The sequence below is a fragment of the Camelus bactrianus genome, chromosome 6 (genome assembly GCF_048773025.1).
Source record: "Camelus bactrianus isolate YW-2024 breed Bactrian camel chromosome 6, ASM4877302v1, whole genome shotgun sequence".
In the NCBI taxonomy this organism is placed as follows: Eukaryota; Metazoa; Chordata; class Mammalia; order Artiodactyla; family Camelidae; genus Camelus; species Camelus bactrianus.
Window position 1 is genome coordinate 83,947,876 of NC_133544.1, and position 12,343 is coordinate 83,960,218.

Genomic DNA, 12,343 nt, shown 5'->3' on the forward strand with positions numbered 1-12,343 from the left:
TTGAAAAAGGCCAACAGCTAAGCAGAGAGAAAGGATGTATTTCTAACATGATGCAGAGACCCTCAACTTCACAATCTTCTCCCAAGGGTCGAATGAACTTTCATAAATTCTTAATTTTCATTTGCTTACTTCTGTTTGCTCCTAAGTATTTCTCTATCACAAGAGGGACCTTTTATATGCCCTAGATGTAATTTTAATACAGCCATTAAATGGTTAGATGAAAAATACTTTAAAGAGAATACTAATCTTCCAGTACAAGTTCCACAAGAAATTTTTTTGAATATTGCATATTTTGTCAAGAAGATTCCTATGTTTCTAACATCAAGGAAGGAAAGAAGATAAGCTAACATTTTTCTCCATTTTTACTGATACGATTTACAATTACTGTACTATGGTTTGCCTCAGTAATTCTTATTAAAGAAAAAAAGATCAGACCATCAAGAACACATTGCAGTGACAGAGTAAGGTGAAATCTATCACAATCCTAATAACCACTATTTGTTATTTCCCTTGCAGTTTAATAAGTATCTGGGAAAACAACATTTACAATTATTCTACCAAGTACTTTTGAGTTGTTTGTATTTGTTGGTTTGAATTTATTTCTAAATATAGTGCTAGCTAAACTACAACAGCAGATGTTCTGTAATAAGTGAGAACTTAAAGAGATGACTAAGAACCATTCTCGTAAAGGATATTTAGATTTGCCTCTCGTGCCCAGACGACGTGCCTTCATGTTTGGAAAGACATTTTTCATGATCTTTCCAAAGTCAGCAGCACTTAATGGATGGTAACCAAGATTGTCACAATAGCTCCTGCAAAAGAAGGAGGGACCAATTTAGAGAGCAACAGAACTCAGAGTTACATAAGCACAGTGCTGTTTCAGTCCAATGTGACCCCTATGACAAAGGGAATAAACACAACTTCAAGTCGTTCGCCACAATTTTCACTCGATGCATGATCATCATTCTTTAAAGACTAGCTCAGGTTTAGTTGGCTCGTTTCATCTTCAAGGTATACAGTATCACCGCTTTTAATAGCATTCAAGAAACTTGCTGGAAGAGATACTGGCACAAAGTTTTCCAACGACAACCCAACTGCACACTCTGAAATGAGTATATTCAGACTCAACCAGAAGGCTATACGTTTTCACATATATATCAAACTTACATACTGGAACAATTTCCTGTGTAAACATTATGTCAGACATTAGAGACAAAATTATTACATGGTTTAGAATAGAAAAATGATATGATATATCAAAACTAAGAGACCTTAGGGATCATCTATACCAACACTCAAATTTCACCAATAAGGGAAAAAAATGAAGACACAGAGAAAGGTTCCAAAGGTCCAGTGTTCTCACCCCTACAGCTCCTATTACTGTCAGGAAAAAAGCACTTTGTAAGGCAGTAACTTCAAGTGGGACCAGGGAACCAAGCCAACTCTTAACTACTACTGGAATCAGGTATTCTGTTTTTCACTAGAGCTTCCAGTCATAGGTAAAAGGCCAAGCCCAGTTCAGCAGCAGGAAAAGGCCACATTTTGCTCTAGCTACCAAGGCCTTCCTCGTAACTGCTGGCCTTTGGGAGAACCCCTATCTGAGAAATACCATAGAGGAAGTCAGAGGAATTCCAAAGAAATTCAGTCAAATCCCCCCACCTCACCCCCTATTTCAGCAGCAACCAGAGCAGCTTCTTGATGAAGAGGTCATGCAGTGGAGAGCCAGAGACAGAGCTTTAGGATGAAGAAGGAAAACCCCTGGAATGCTTGGTGGGCAGGGTACAGTGGTATCCTGGACTTGAGTTCTTACAGACTGCCGAATATCTTGGCATATTCTCAAAGTGACCTGAACTCAAGGAGTCAAACTGGTAGAGTCTCAGGAGAAGGCAGGAACGCCTGGGAGCCTTAACACAGAGAACAGGGGTAGGTCTAAAGACAACAGTATTTTTCTTAATTGTGCCCTTCCTATCCCCACACCAAGTACCAGACACTTCTACTGGGGGTGGGGGTGAGGGGAAGGAGAGGAGTTGCCCAGCAAATGCATTCCCAACAATGCTGAAGAGTAGGGAGACGGGAAAGGACTACTCTGTACAGAGAATTCCCTCTACAGGGAATATGGGATACATCATATTTAAATTGAGACTAAATGTGGTATTTCAAGTGGTTCAAGGGCCAAGGTTTAAAGTATAAAGTAATGGAGTGACTATTTTGGGGGGGCTGACAATTTAAATGAATTGCGTCAAATCAGAAATGTTGTTTCCTCCACCTAGAATGTTACTTTTCTTACCCTTCAAGACCCAGCTTAAATGATGATTTTGAACGGGTCTTCTGACTTCCCTACCCAAAGCAGTGCCCTCCTGCCACACCCTTACCATATTCCCTATCTGTGTACTTATTTCTCTTCTCATGACTTATAGTTATGTGCCAGTCAATGTGTTTGTTGTTTGTCTCCTCCATTAGTCTGCAAGCTCAGCCAGGGCAGTGACCATATCTATCTGGTCCACCAAGGTATTCTCTGAACTAGAAACAAGATGAAAGAGTCACACTAAGCCCACCTGTCATGTTAAACTTTAATATGACATGTAATTTAAAATGACTTTAATTGTGACTTAATAAGTATGTCATGTTAAAAATGACAAAAAACCTTAAAGAAACACATAAAACAAAAAGAGCAAAAAAGAAAACACTGCTCACTGGCTCCTATGACAGCACTGGCAGATGGGCCTAAAGAAACTGCAACCAAGTAAAGAGAATCAAAGCAAGGAGTCTAATGAGAGATACAATATCCATTCTAGTCTCCCTCTGTGATTTTGGTTTTGATGCTTTTTCATATTAGTGTATCAAAGTTTTCTCCTTTGGCAGAAGGGGCAGGTGGAAGGGTGGCAAAATTCAGGATCAGGATGATCAACGCAAAATGTGCTTGTCACACAGGAGTAATCCTGAGTGTGATTTTAGAATGTGACCATCTAATTTCATCTGGTTTTTAATTCTTATTTATTCCACAAGAAGAGAGGAATTCACCTTTTGGAAAAATGACCTTTTTTTTTTTTTTTTCACAATGACCTTATTTTTAAAATACTCTTTAGTAGATAAATATAAAAGTACTTTTCAGACATATAACTAACTCAAATTAGACCTCCTGAATCAAACAGCAGGCAATGTTAAGAATAAACCTGCTTATGATTCAAAACTCTGTACTGTGACATCTTATGCATCAAAGAGAAAATAAGGAGAGCCTCAATTTTAAAGTAACACTAACAATACCTGAACAGGTCATCAATTTCCTTAATTCTGTGAAATCTCAGAACTGGAAATGAGTTGTTGTATAATTCAACTTCCTGCTGAGTGTAGAATAATGGGTTACCAAATGTTTACACGTTCCTTGACGGGGAGGGCTCTGCACTGTGAAGGGGCCTATCCAATTTTCAGTGGTTCCAATTTTCCAAGAAAATGAATTTCATTATTACAACCTCTTCCCCACTGAGAAGTTCTAAGCAGTCAATGACTGTTTAATATAATCATTTATAGGCTGTCTATTCACATTTTTGAAACTATTGCTACATAACAAGCCATAGGTCATTCCAGGTCATGAGGAGACCTTGGTTATTTACATCTTGTTTTCTGACTTCATAACTTTAACTGCAGGTTGATCAAACAAGATATGGTGTCAATTAACACCTAACTCAGCGTCAGATTATATTTATGCAAGATGCAAAACAGAGGAAGGAACAGAGGATATTTTGTTCACAGGATAACTAACACTCTAATGCCATTCTTAAAATGAGATTTTTTTTTTGGTCTTACTCTTTTTTAAAAGTTTGCTACACAGACTTTGAAATTAAACCTAACATTCAACATGGCCATCAACATGTCACTCAAAGTCGTCAGCAGCAAGTCAATCTTTAACGTTTACTCATACCATTTATAAACAAACTGTACATTACGGTAAGGTAAAGGTAAAATTTTGTTTAAAAGTACAAAAATACAAACAGAATAAAAGACTAGTGGCAAAAGATAGTCATAGGATACATAACAATACATGAACTTTTTGGACTGTTTTGTATGTTACATCATTTAATCCCCCCAACAACCTTGAGGCAGGTTTTTTTTTTTTCCCTCCACAAGGTTTTTACACTCCTTTCAAGACACTTAATTTCAAAACTACTATAAAGAAGCCCCTATTTTCTTGCAGAAGTAAAAATCCTCAACATTATTTATGTGAAAATGTTCACACATATTCCAGTATATATAAAGTATATGTGTTATCCATAGTGTCTAAATGCCAGTTAATGATGGTGACAGTAGCCCTTGGAATACAACTAAGTTGCCTCACTGCAACAACGCATCACGACCTACAAAAAGACTGATGCAAAAGGTTATCCTTACAGTATCATGTAGAAAATAAAGGAAAATAGCATTACATGTCTTTGAAATGTTATAAAGTCCAACTACTTTTATGTATAAGAATATGCTTTCAATTTGTGGTGTAATTCTCAGCTATGGACTCCTACAATTCAAGGCATGCTACTGTCTTAATGTATGAGTTCAAGATCCATTTTTTAAACCCTTTGACCCTCTTCACCCATCTCTCCCACCCTCTACCACCATCTTCTGGTGATCAATAATACATTATCTGTATCTATGAACTTGACTTTTTTAATATAAAATTTTAGTTTCAACATATGAGGGATCACATTATATAAGTCTTCCTGTGTCTGACTTATTTCACTTAGCATAATGCCCTCTAGGTACAAATGCTGCAAATGGAAAGATTTCATTCTCTTTAATGGCTGAATAATATTCCACTACATATATGCACCACAATTTCTTTATCCATTCATCCACTGATGGATACTTGGATAGTTTCCATAGCTTGGCTATTGCAATTTTTGGGGCATCTCCATACTGTTCTCCATAGCAGTTGCACCAGTTTACATTCCCTTTCACAGCACAAAGTTTCAATTTTCTCTATATCCTCACCAACACTTGTAATTTGTGTTGTTTTTTTATAATAGGTATTCTGACATGAGTGAAGTGACATATCTTTGTGGTTCTGATTTGCATTTCCCTGATGATTACTGATGTCCAACATCTTTTTATGTACCTGTTGGTCATCTTTATGTTTTCTTTGCAAACTGTCTAATCAGACCTTCCAGCCCATTTTTAAATCAAATTACTTTTTTTTAAATTATTGAGTTATATGAGTCCTTTATACATTTTGGATATTAACTTGTCAGATATATGACTTGCAAATATTTTCTCCCATTTAGTAGCTTGTCCTTTTATTTGGTTGATGATTTGCTTAGCTATACAGAAGCTGTTTAGTTTGATGCAGTCCTACTTGTTTAATTTTGCTTTTAAAAATTTTATTTTTGGTGTCAGATTAAAAAAAATCATCACCAAGACCTATGTCAAAGAGCTTGCTACCTATGTTTTCTTCTATGTGTTTTATTATTTCAGGTCTCATGTTCTAGTCTTTAATCCATTTTGAATTGATTTTTGTGCATGGTGTAAGATAGGGGTCCAGTTTCATTCTTTTGAATGTGGCTGTCCAGTTTTCCCCAACACCATTTACTGAAGAGACTGTCTTTACCCTCACTGTATAATCCTGACTCCTCCGTTGTAAATTAATTGACCATATATGTATGGGTTTATTTCTGGGTTCTCTATTCTGTTCCTTTCAACTATGTGTGTGTTTTTATGCCAACACCATACTGTTTCAATTACTACAGCTATGAAACAGAGTTTGAAGTCAGAGAGCGTTGATGATTCCAGGTTTGTTCTTTCTCAAGACTGCTTTGACTACTTGAGGTCTTTTGTGGTTTCATACAAATTTTAGGATTCTTTGTTCTATTTCCATGAAAAATGCTACTGGAATTTTCATAGGGACTGATTGAATCTGCAGGCTATTTTGGGTAGTATGGATATTTTAACAATATTAATTCTTCAATTTATGACCACAAAAAGATCCTTCCATTTATTTGTGTCTTCTTCAATTTCTTTCCTTGATGTCTTGTAGTTTCCCAGTATACAGGTCTTAAACCTCTTTGGTTAAATTTATTCTGAGGTATTTTATTCTTTTTGACAGTATTGTAAATGGGACTGTTTTCTTAATTTTGCTTTCTGATAGTTTACTAGTATATAGAAATGCAAAAGATTTTTGTGTACTGATTTTCTATCCTGCAACATTACTGAATCCATTGATTAGTTCTAACAGTTTTTGTTGGGAGTCTTTAGGGTTTTCTATATGTAACATCATGTCACCTGCAAATAGTGATAGTTTTACTTTTTCTTTTCCAATATGGGTGCCTTTTATTTCTTTTTCTTGCCTAATTGCTCTGGCTAGGGCTCCCACTACTAATGTGAATAAAAGTGGCATGAGTAGGCATCCTTGTCTTGTTCCTAATCTTAGAGGGAAAGCTTTCAGATTTTCAGTACTGAGTACGATGCTGGCTCTGGGCTTCTCATATACAGCCTCCAGTACGTTGAGGTACTTTCCCTCCATAGCTGCTTTGCTGAGTTTTTATCATAGATAGATGCTGAGTTTTGTTAAATGCTTTTTCTGCAGCTATTGAGATGATCATATGATTTTTATCTTTCATTTTGTTAAAGTGCTGTATCACAATAACTGATCTGTGAATGCTGAACCAGCCTTCCATCTGTATAAGAAATCTCACTTCACATGGTGTATGATCCTTTTAATGTATTGTTGAATTCAGTTCGCCAGTATTTTTTGAGAAGTTTTGCATCCATATTCATCAAGGATATTGGCCTGTAATTTTCTTTTCTAGTGGCAACCTTGTCTGTTTGGGTTCAGGGTAACGTTGGCCTCATAAACTGAGTTTGGAAGAATTTCCACCGCCTTTCTGTTTTTTGGAAGGGTTTGAGAAGGATAGGTATTAATTCTTCTCTGAATGTCTGGTAGAATTTGCCAGTGAACCTGCCTGGTCCTGGACTTCTGTTTGTTGGGAGGTTTTTCATTACTGATTCCAGCTCCTTTCTAGTAATCAGTCTGTTCAGATTTTTCTATTTCTTCGTGATTCAGTTCTTGGTAGGGTATATTAGGAATTTATCCATTTCTTCTAGGTTGTTCAACTTGTTGGCATGTAACTGTAGTCTTTTATGATCCTCTGTGTTTCTGAGCTATCAGTTGTACTATCTTCTCTTCATTTCTGATGTTACTTGAGTCCTCTCTTTTTTTCTTGGTGATATTGCTAATGGTTTTTCAATTTTGTCTTTTCAAAGAATCAGCTCTTATTTCCTTTAATCTTTGATATTTCCTTCCTTCTACTAACTTTGGGCTTTGGTTCTTTTTCTAGTTCCTTGAGGTGTAAAGTAAGGTTGTTTATTTGAGACTTCTCTTGTTTCTTAAAGGAAGGCATTTATCACCATGAACTTTCTTCTCAGAACTTCTTTTACTGTATTCCATAAATTTGGTTATATTCCCATTTTCATTTGTCTCAAAGTATTTTTTGATTTCTCTTTTGATCTCTTCTTTGATTCATTGGTTGTTCAAGCAGCATGTTGCTTAATTTCCACCTATTTGTGAATTTTACAGTTTTCTTCATATAACTGATTTCTAGATTCATACCACTGTGGTTGAAAAAGATACCTGATATGATTTCAATTCTCTTCAATTTACTAAGACTTGTTTTGCGGCCTTACATATGATTTATCCTGGAGAATGTTCATGTGCTCTTGAAAAGAATGTATTCTGTTGTTTTTGAATGGAATGTTTTTAATGTATCTGTTAAGTCCATTTGGTTTAATGTGTCTTTTAAGGTTGATGTTTCCCTACTTATTTTCTCTCTGGATAATCTATCCATTGATATAAGCGGGGCATTCTGGTCTCCTTGATGGAATGTTAGTCCATCTGATGCTGTCCCAGAAGTCCCTTAAACTATTTGGACTTTTTTCCACTTGCTGCTCTGATTGGATGACGTCTCCTGCCTTATCTTCAGGTTCCTGGATCTTTTCTTCTGCTTCATCTAGTCTGTTGTGGAACCCTGCTAGTGTACCTTTCAGTTCAGTAATTGTTCTTCAGCTCTGTGACTTCTGTTTGGTACTTTAACGTATTTTCCATCTCTTTGTTAAAGCTCTGACTGTGTTCATACATCCTTCTTCCCAATTCACTGAGCATGTTTATGACCATTACTTTGAACTCTTTATCAAGTAAATTACTTATCTCAGTTTCACTGTTACTTGGCTAAGGTTTTATCTTGTTCTTTCATTTGGAACATGTTCCTTTGTTTCTTCCTTTTGCTTCACTGTGTTGGTTTCTATGCAGAAAATGAAACCACCACATCTCCCAAGCTTGAAGGAGTGTAGGAGATGAAACTTGTTCAACCCTGTCCTAGGTCTTGGTAGTCCCTTAAACTTCTGTGCTTGTCAAAGCAGTCTATTATATTTTTAATAGTTTTCAGTAGTTAAGTATGTACCAAGACCTGTCAGTGTCCCAAAAGGGAGGATCTCAGTACCTAAAATCAGGCTGACTGGAAGCCAGACCCTCAGGCAGCAGTTTTTAAAAGTATGCAAGTATATACAGTCCTGTGGGACTGCAAGCATAAGCCCTGCTGGCCACCAGAGCCAAGCAATCTGGAGGTGTCCCCTAGGCAGTTGCAAAACTCAGGGCTCCTGACGCGTGTATCCACTCTTTTCTGTCAGATACCAGAAACGGAACAAGGCAGAGGGAAAAAGCCAAGACTGCATCCATTCCTTGGGCATAGCTTTGTAGGTAACTAGACATATGCCAAAACAGGAGGCTGCCCCTTAGGCCAAAGCTTGAGGAAAGCAAAGAGGCCTCCCTCACAGAAAAACTTGGGTGTGCCCCAAGTCTGCTATCAGTGCAGTGCCTTGGGGATGATACTTAGCCAAAAACTGTCTTTCCAATTGCCACATTCCTTTCGAATGATGCAGGAATTCAAGGTCCCCTGGCCACCAGAGCCAGTTGATCTAGGGGTACCTCTTGGGCAGCAGTCACAAAAACCAGAGCACCGGATGTGTGTAATGCTCTTCTTGGGAACACACTGGCACTCAGGAGTGTGGCAGAGGGAGAGAAGGAAGATAGCACCAGCCCTCTGAGGTCTTCCAAAAGGATTATAATCAGTCCCTAAATGCATGCTTAACTAGCAGCCTGCCCCTCAGGCTAGGCTGCAGCCATGACAGTTGGCTAATAGGTCTCCATCACAGGAAAAACAAGTTCTTGGATCTGTGACGTTGCTGTGCCATGTAGGTGGTAGCTGTTTAAGAACTCTTTTGCTGTGGGTTATAATCCTGTGGGACCCATGAGTGTAAGTCCCACAGGCACCAGTCCCATACTATGTACAGATGTCCCCTGCAGCAGCCACAATAATCAGCGTGCCAGAAAAGGGTATAAGTTCCTTTCTGAGTGACTCTGTTTCTTACAGTTCCATTAGATCAGGAAGATAAGCTCCCCTGGCCTCCAGAGCTAGACAATTAAGAGGTGTCTCCCGGCTGGGAGTTGCAAAAATCAGGACACTAGACGCATGTAATAGCTCCCTTCTGGGAGAGACTGGTATTCTGGAGCACAGCAAAGGGAGAGTGCAAAGATGGCACCTGCCAGTCTCTGTCCCTGGAGTGTTCCAGATATCTCCTAGATGTGTCTTAACCTGGATGGCTGCCCCTCAGGCTGATGCTTCAATACAAGCATGTGATTCTCCTTTACTTAAGTCTGGGCAAGACAGGCTGCTTCTGAGCTGGGCTCTGGGGCAAGTGAGTCCAAGTGTGTGGGCCCTTCAAGAGCCATTTGTTAGAAACTTACAGTCTTGTGGGTCTTAGGATGTGAGCCCACTGGTTTTCAAAATTAGATGTCTTGGGGGCCTGTCTCTCAGATACAGGTCTTAAAACTTGGGGTGCCTGATGTGGGGCTTGAACCTTTTGATCCTCATGAGAACCTCCAGGATTCCAGTTCCCTCCTGATTGTGGGTTGCCATGCCATCGGTAAGGTTTACGGTGAGACTGTGCCTGAGCCTCTCCTACCCGCTTCCATGTGCTTTTCTTCCTGTTTGCCTGAGGTGTAGTCTTCATTCAGTCAGCCTTTAGGTTTTTTAAAGAGTTCCATATGTAGCTGTAGACTCAGTGCGTCCATGGTAGTTCAAGATCTTCCTGAACCTTGAACTGTTTTCCCCAGGTATTTTTTTATTATACACATTTTGTAGATAAGAAATTTGCATAGAGAGGTAAATCTGGAAAGAATTTCATCATCCAGCCTAATCCACTCATCTTACAGATGAGAAACTTTTATTACTAATTAGTGACTGTAAGCAAACTGAATGCCTGGAAAACAATCAAGATTAGATCATTAATTTTTCCTAATATTTATAAAAAGAATTTATTAAAAATTATTAATTTCTATTAAAATCCCTTTTCTTACCAAGACCTACACTTTTATTAATATTCATGTATTATAGATGATAATAAAAGATACAGGATTTTAGGAAGGCCCCAAAGACATGGCAGAATTATAGTCCCTTACAAGTATTAAGCAAATAATACATTTGCTGAGTAATACATAAATGAGGTGAAAGTAATATGGTCAAACATCTAGTCAGCTTAAGCTTTGGAAAATATAACACTTGTTGAAATCCTCCCGTAATCTTTAGGTGCAATTAGATCGAGACTCCAGAGAGAAAACCTCCTGAAAGGGCCTGATCTTGATTATAAACAGATTTGATTCTTCTTATTGTTCCATGTTCTGGGCAGAACAATGACACACAGCTGAGTCCGAGCCATGGCTGAAGTCCACCAGACTCTGGCGTCTGGCAGGAACACTCAGAGAACACCGCAGAAGTACACAGTGTAACGTGCACGATAGTTTGGTGTCCCAGAGAACAGCACAGCTGGAAAAGCACTGCATTAAGTCTGTTAGTTAGTTATATACCTTCTAGTCTAGGCCCAGAACAGAAAGTAAGAATTGTTCATAGTACTATAAAGCCAAGCTTAGTCTAAGATCAAATATCACTTTGAAATTCAGGTGATAAATTTTATTTTTATGGTAAGTAACTATGTAATAAACAATATATCTGAAAGATTACTTTGAAGTCAACAAAATGAATTTAAAGAAGAGTTACACTATCATGGATACATAAAAAAATGATTATGTATGACCTTACTAACCAGATCTTTTCTTCCAACTTGCCTTCCCTTTTTTATGGGATTATTACCTAAAGTGACTTTGGGTAATAATCCCACAAAATAGATTCAGTCATGCTGAATCATGATTTATATGTCAAGGGTCTTATTCTGAAGTTTATAAATTACTAATAAAAGAACATAAGCTTCAAGGGTAGTCACCTGATAAATCCTCCCTATTTTAAAAAGAAATGTGTGTCAATTTTTTAATAATAATAAAAAGTAAGTACTTCTGCTTTTATTATTTCTTAAGAAAGGCTTGATTTCTCACTATTGCACATAAGAGGGCCATTTAAAATAACAATTCTTTTGGTTAAGTTGGATTGTTTTTTTTTTTTTAATAAAAAAATAACTCTGTATATAATGCAAACTACATTGGTATGCTTACTTTCATTTTTAAATTGTCTCAGTTTTTCTTTGTTTTAAATTAACTTCACATAAAATGGTCAGATTTTATAGTGTCTGCCTATAGATTAAGAATGAACAAAAACACTGAAGCAATGAGCACTGATTCAATTAATTCCTGATGAACCATTTTTGTTCTGTTTCCACTTAAATTCAATCTTATTCCACTAACAGTTCTTCAACAGTTTCAAACATTTCTGAAATCATTTTAGTAAAAGGATAAATTCAGTTAAAAACGAGGTGGTCTGCATTTAAAACCCCCCAAACAAACTCCAGCATCATCTTGTGTATTTACACCATTTTATACACGAGGAAACTAAGGAATAGAGAAGTGAAGATGATTGGCAAGGGCAGTTCATCAGTGGGCGGCTCTTTATCTCACTGATGAACCAAGCAGAGTTTTATGCAATTGGTATTCAATACGTATTTGTTGACTGGTGGCACTGCAACATGTTCAGAAGGTTCCTTCTAAAGAACATCAGTCAGTCTCCAACTTAATTTGCTGCATAAAGTCTCAAATCAATAAATACATAGAGCTATGATGGATGAAGAATGGCATTCTAGAAACTATGTCAGCATAAAATGATGAGTGTGATATACTTACCTGCCCTTAGTGATTATAAAGGTAAAAATGAACAAAGACGTAGATAGGTTCTTCACAAAAGAGGATAATCCAATTTCCAAAAAAACTGTATTAAAAAGTCACTCAACTTTACTAGTCATCAAGGAAATGCAAATTAAAACCCACATGGGGAAAAAAAAAATCTAATGTCCATACACAGTAGAA

The 12,343-nt window shown here is 37.4% G+C and overlaps 1 protein-coding gene across 2 annotated transcripts in view; it reads right to left on the minus strand.

Annotated features, from left to right (window-relative positions):
* The window catches only part of RFX7 (regulatory factor X7), a 120,658-nt gene that overhangs the window by 12,182 nt on the left and 96,133 nt on the right, over nucleotides 1-12,343 (minus strand). For both annotated transcript variants that reach the window (XM_074366169.1, XM_074366170.1), the window contains exon 6: nucleotides 692-812. In XM_074366169.1, the coding sequence (XP_074222270.1) occupies nucleotides 692-812 (121 nt within the window). The remainder of the gene's footprint in view (nucleotides 1-691; nucleotides 813-12,343) is intronic.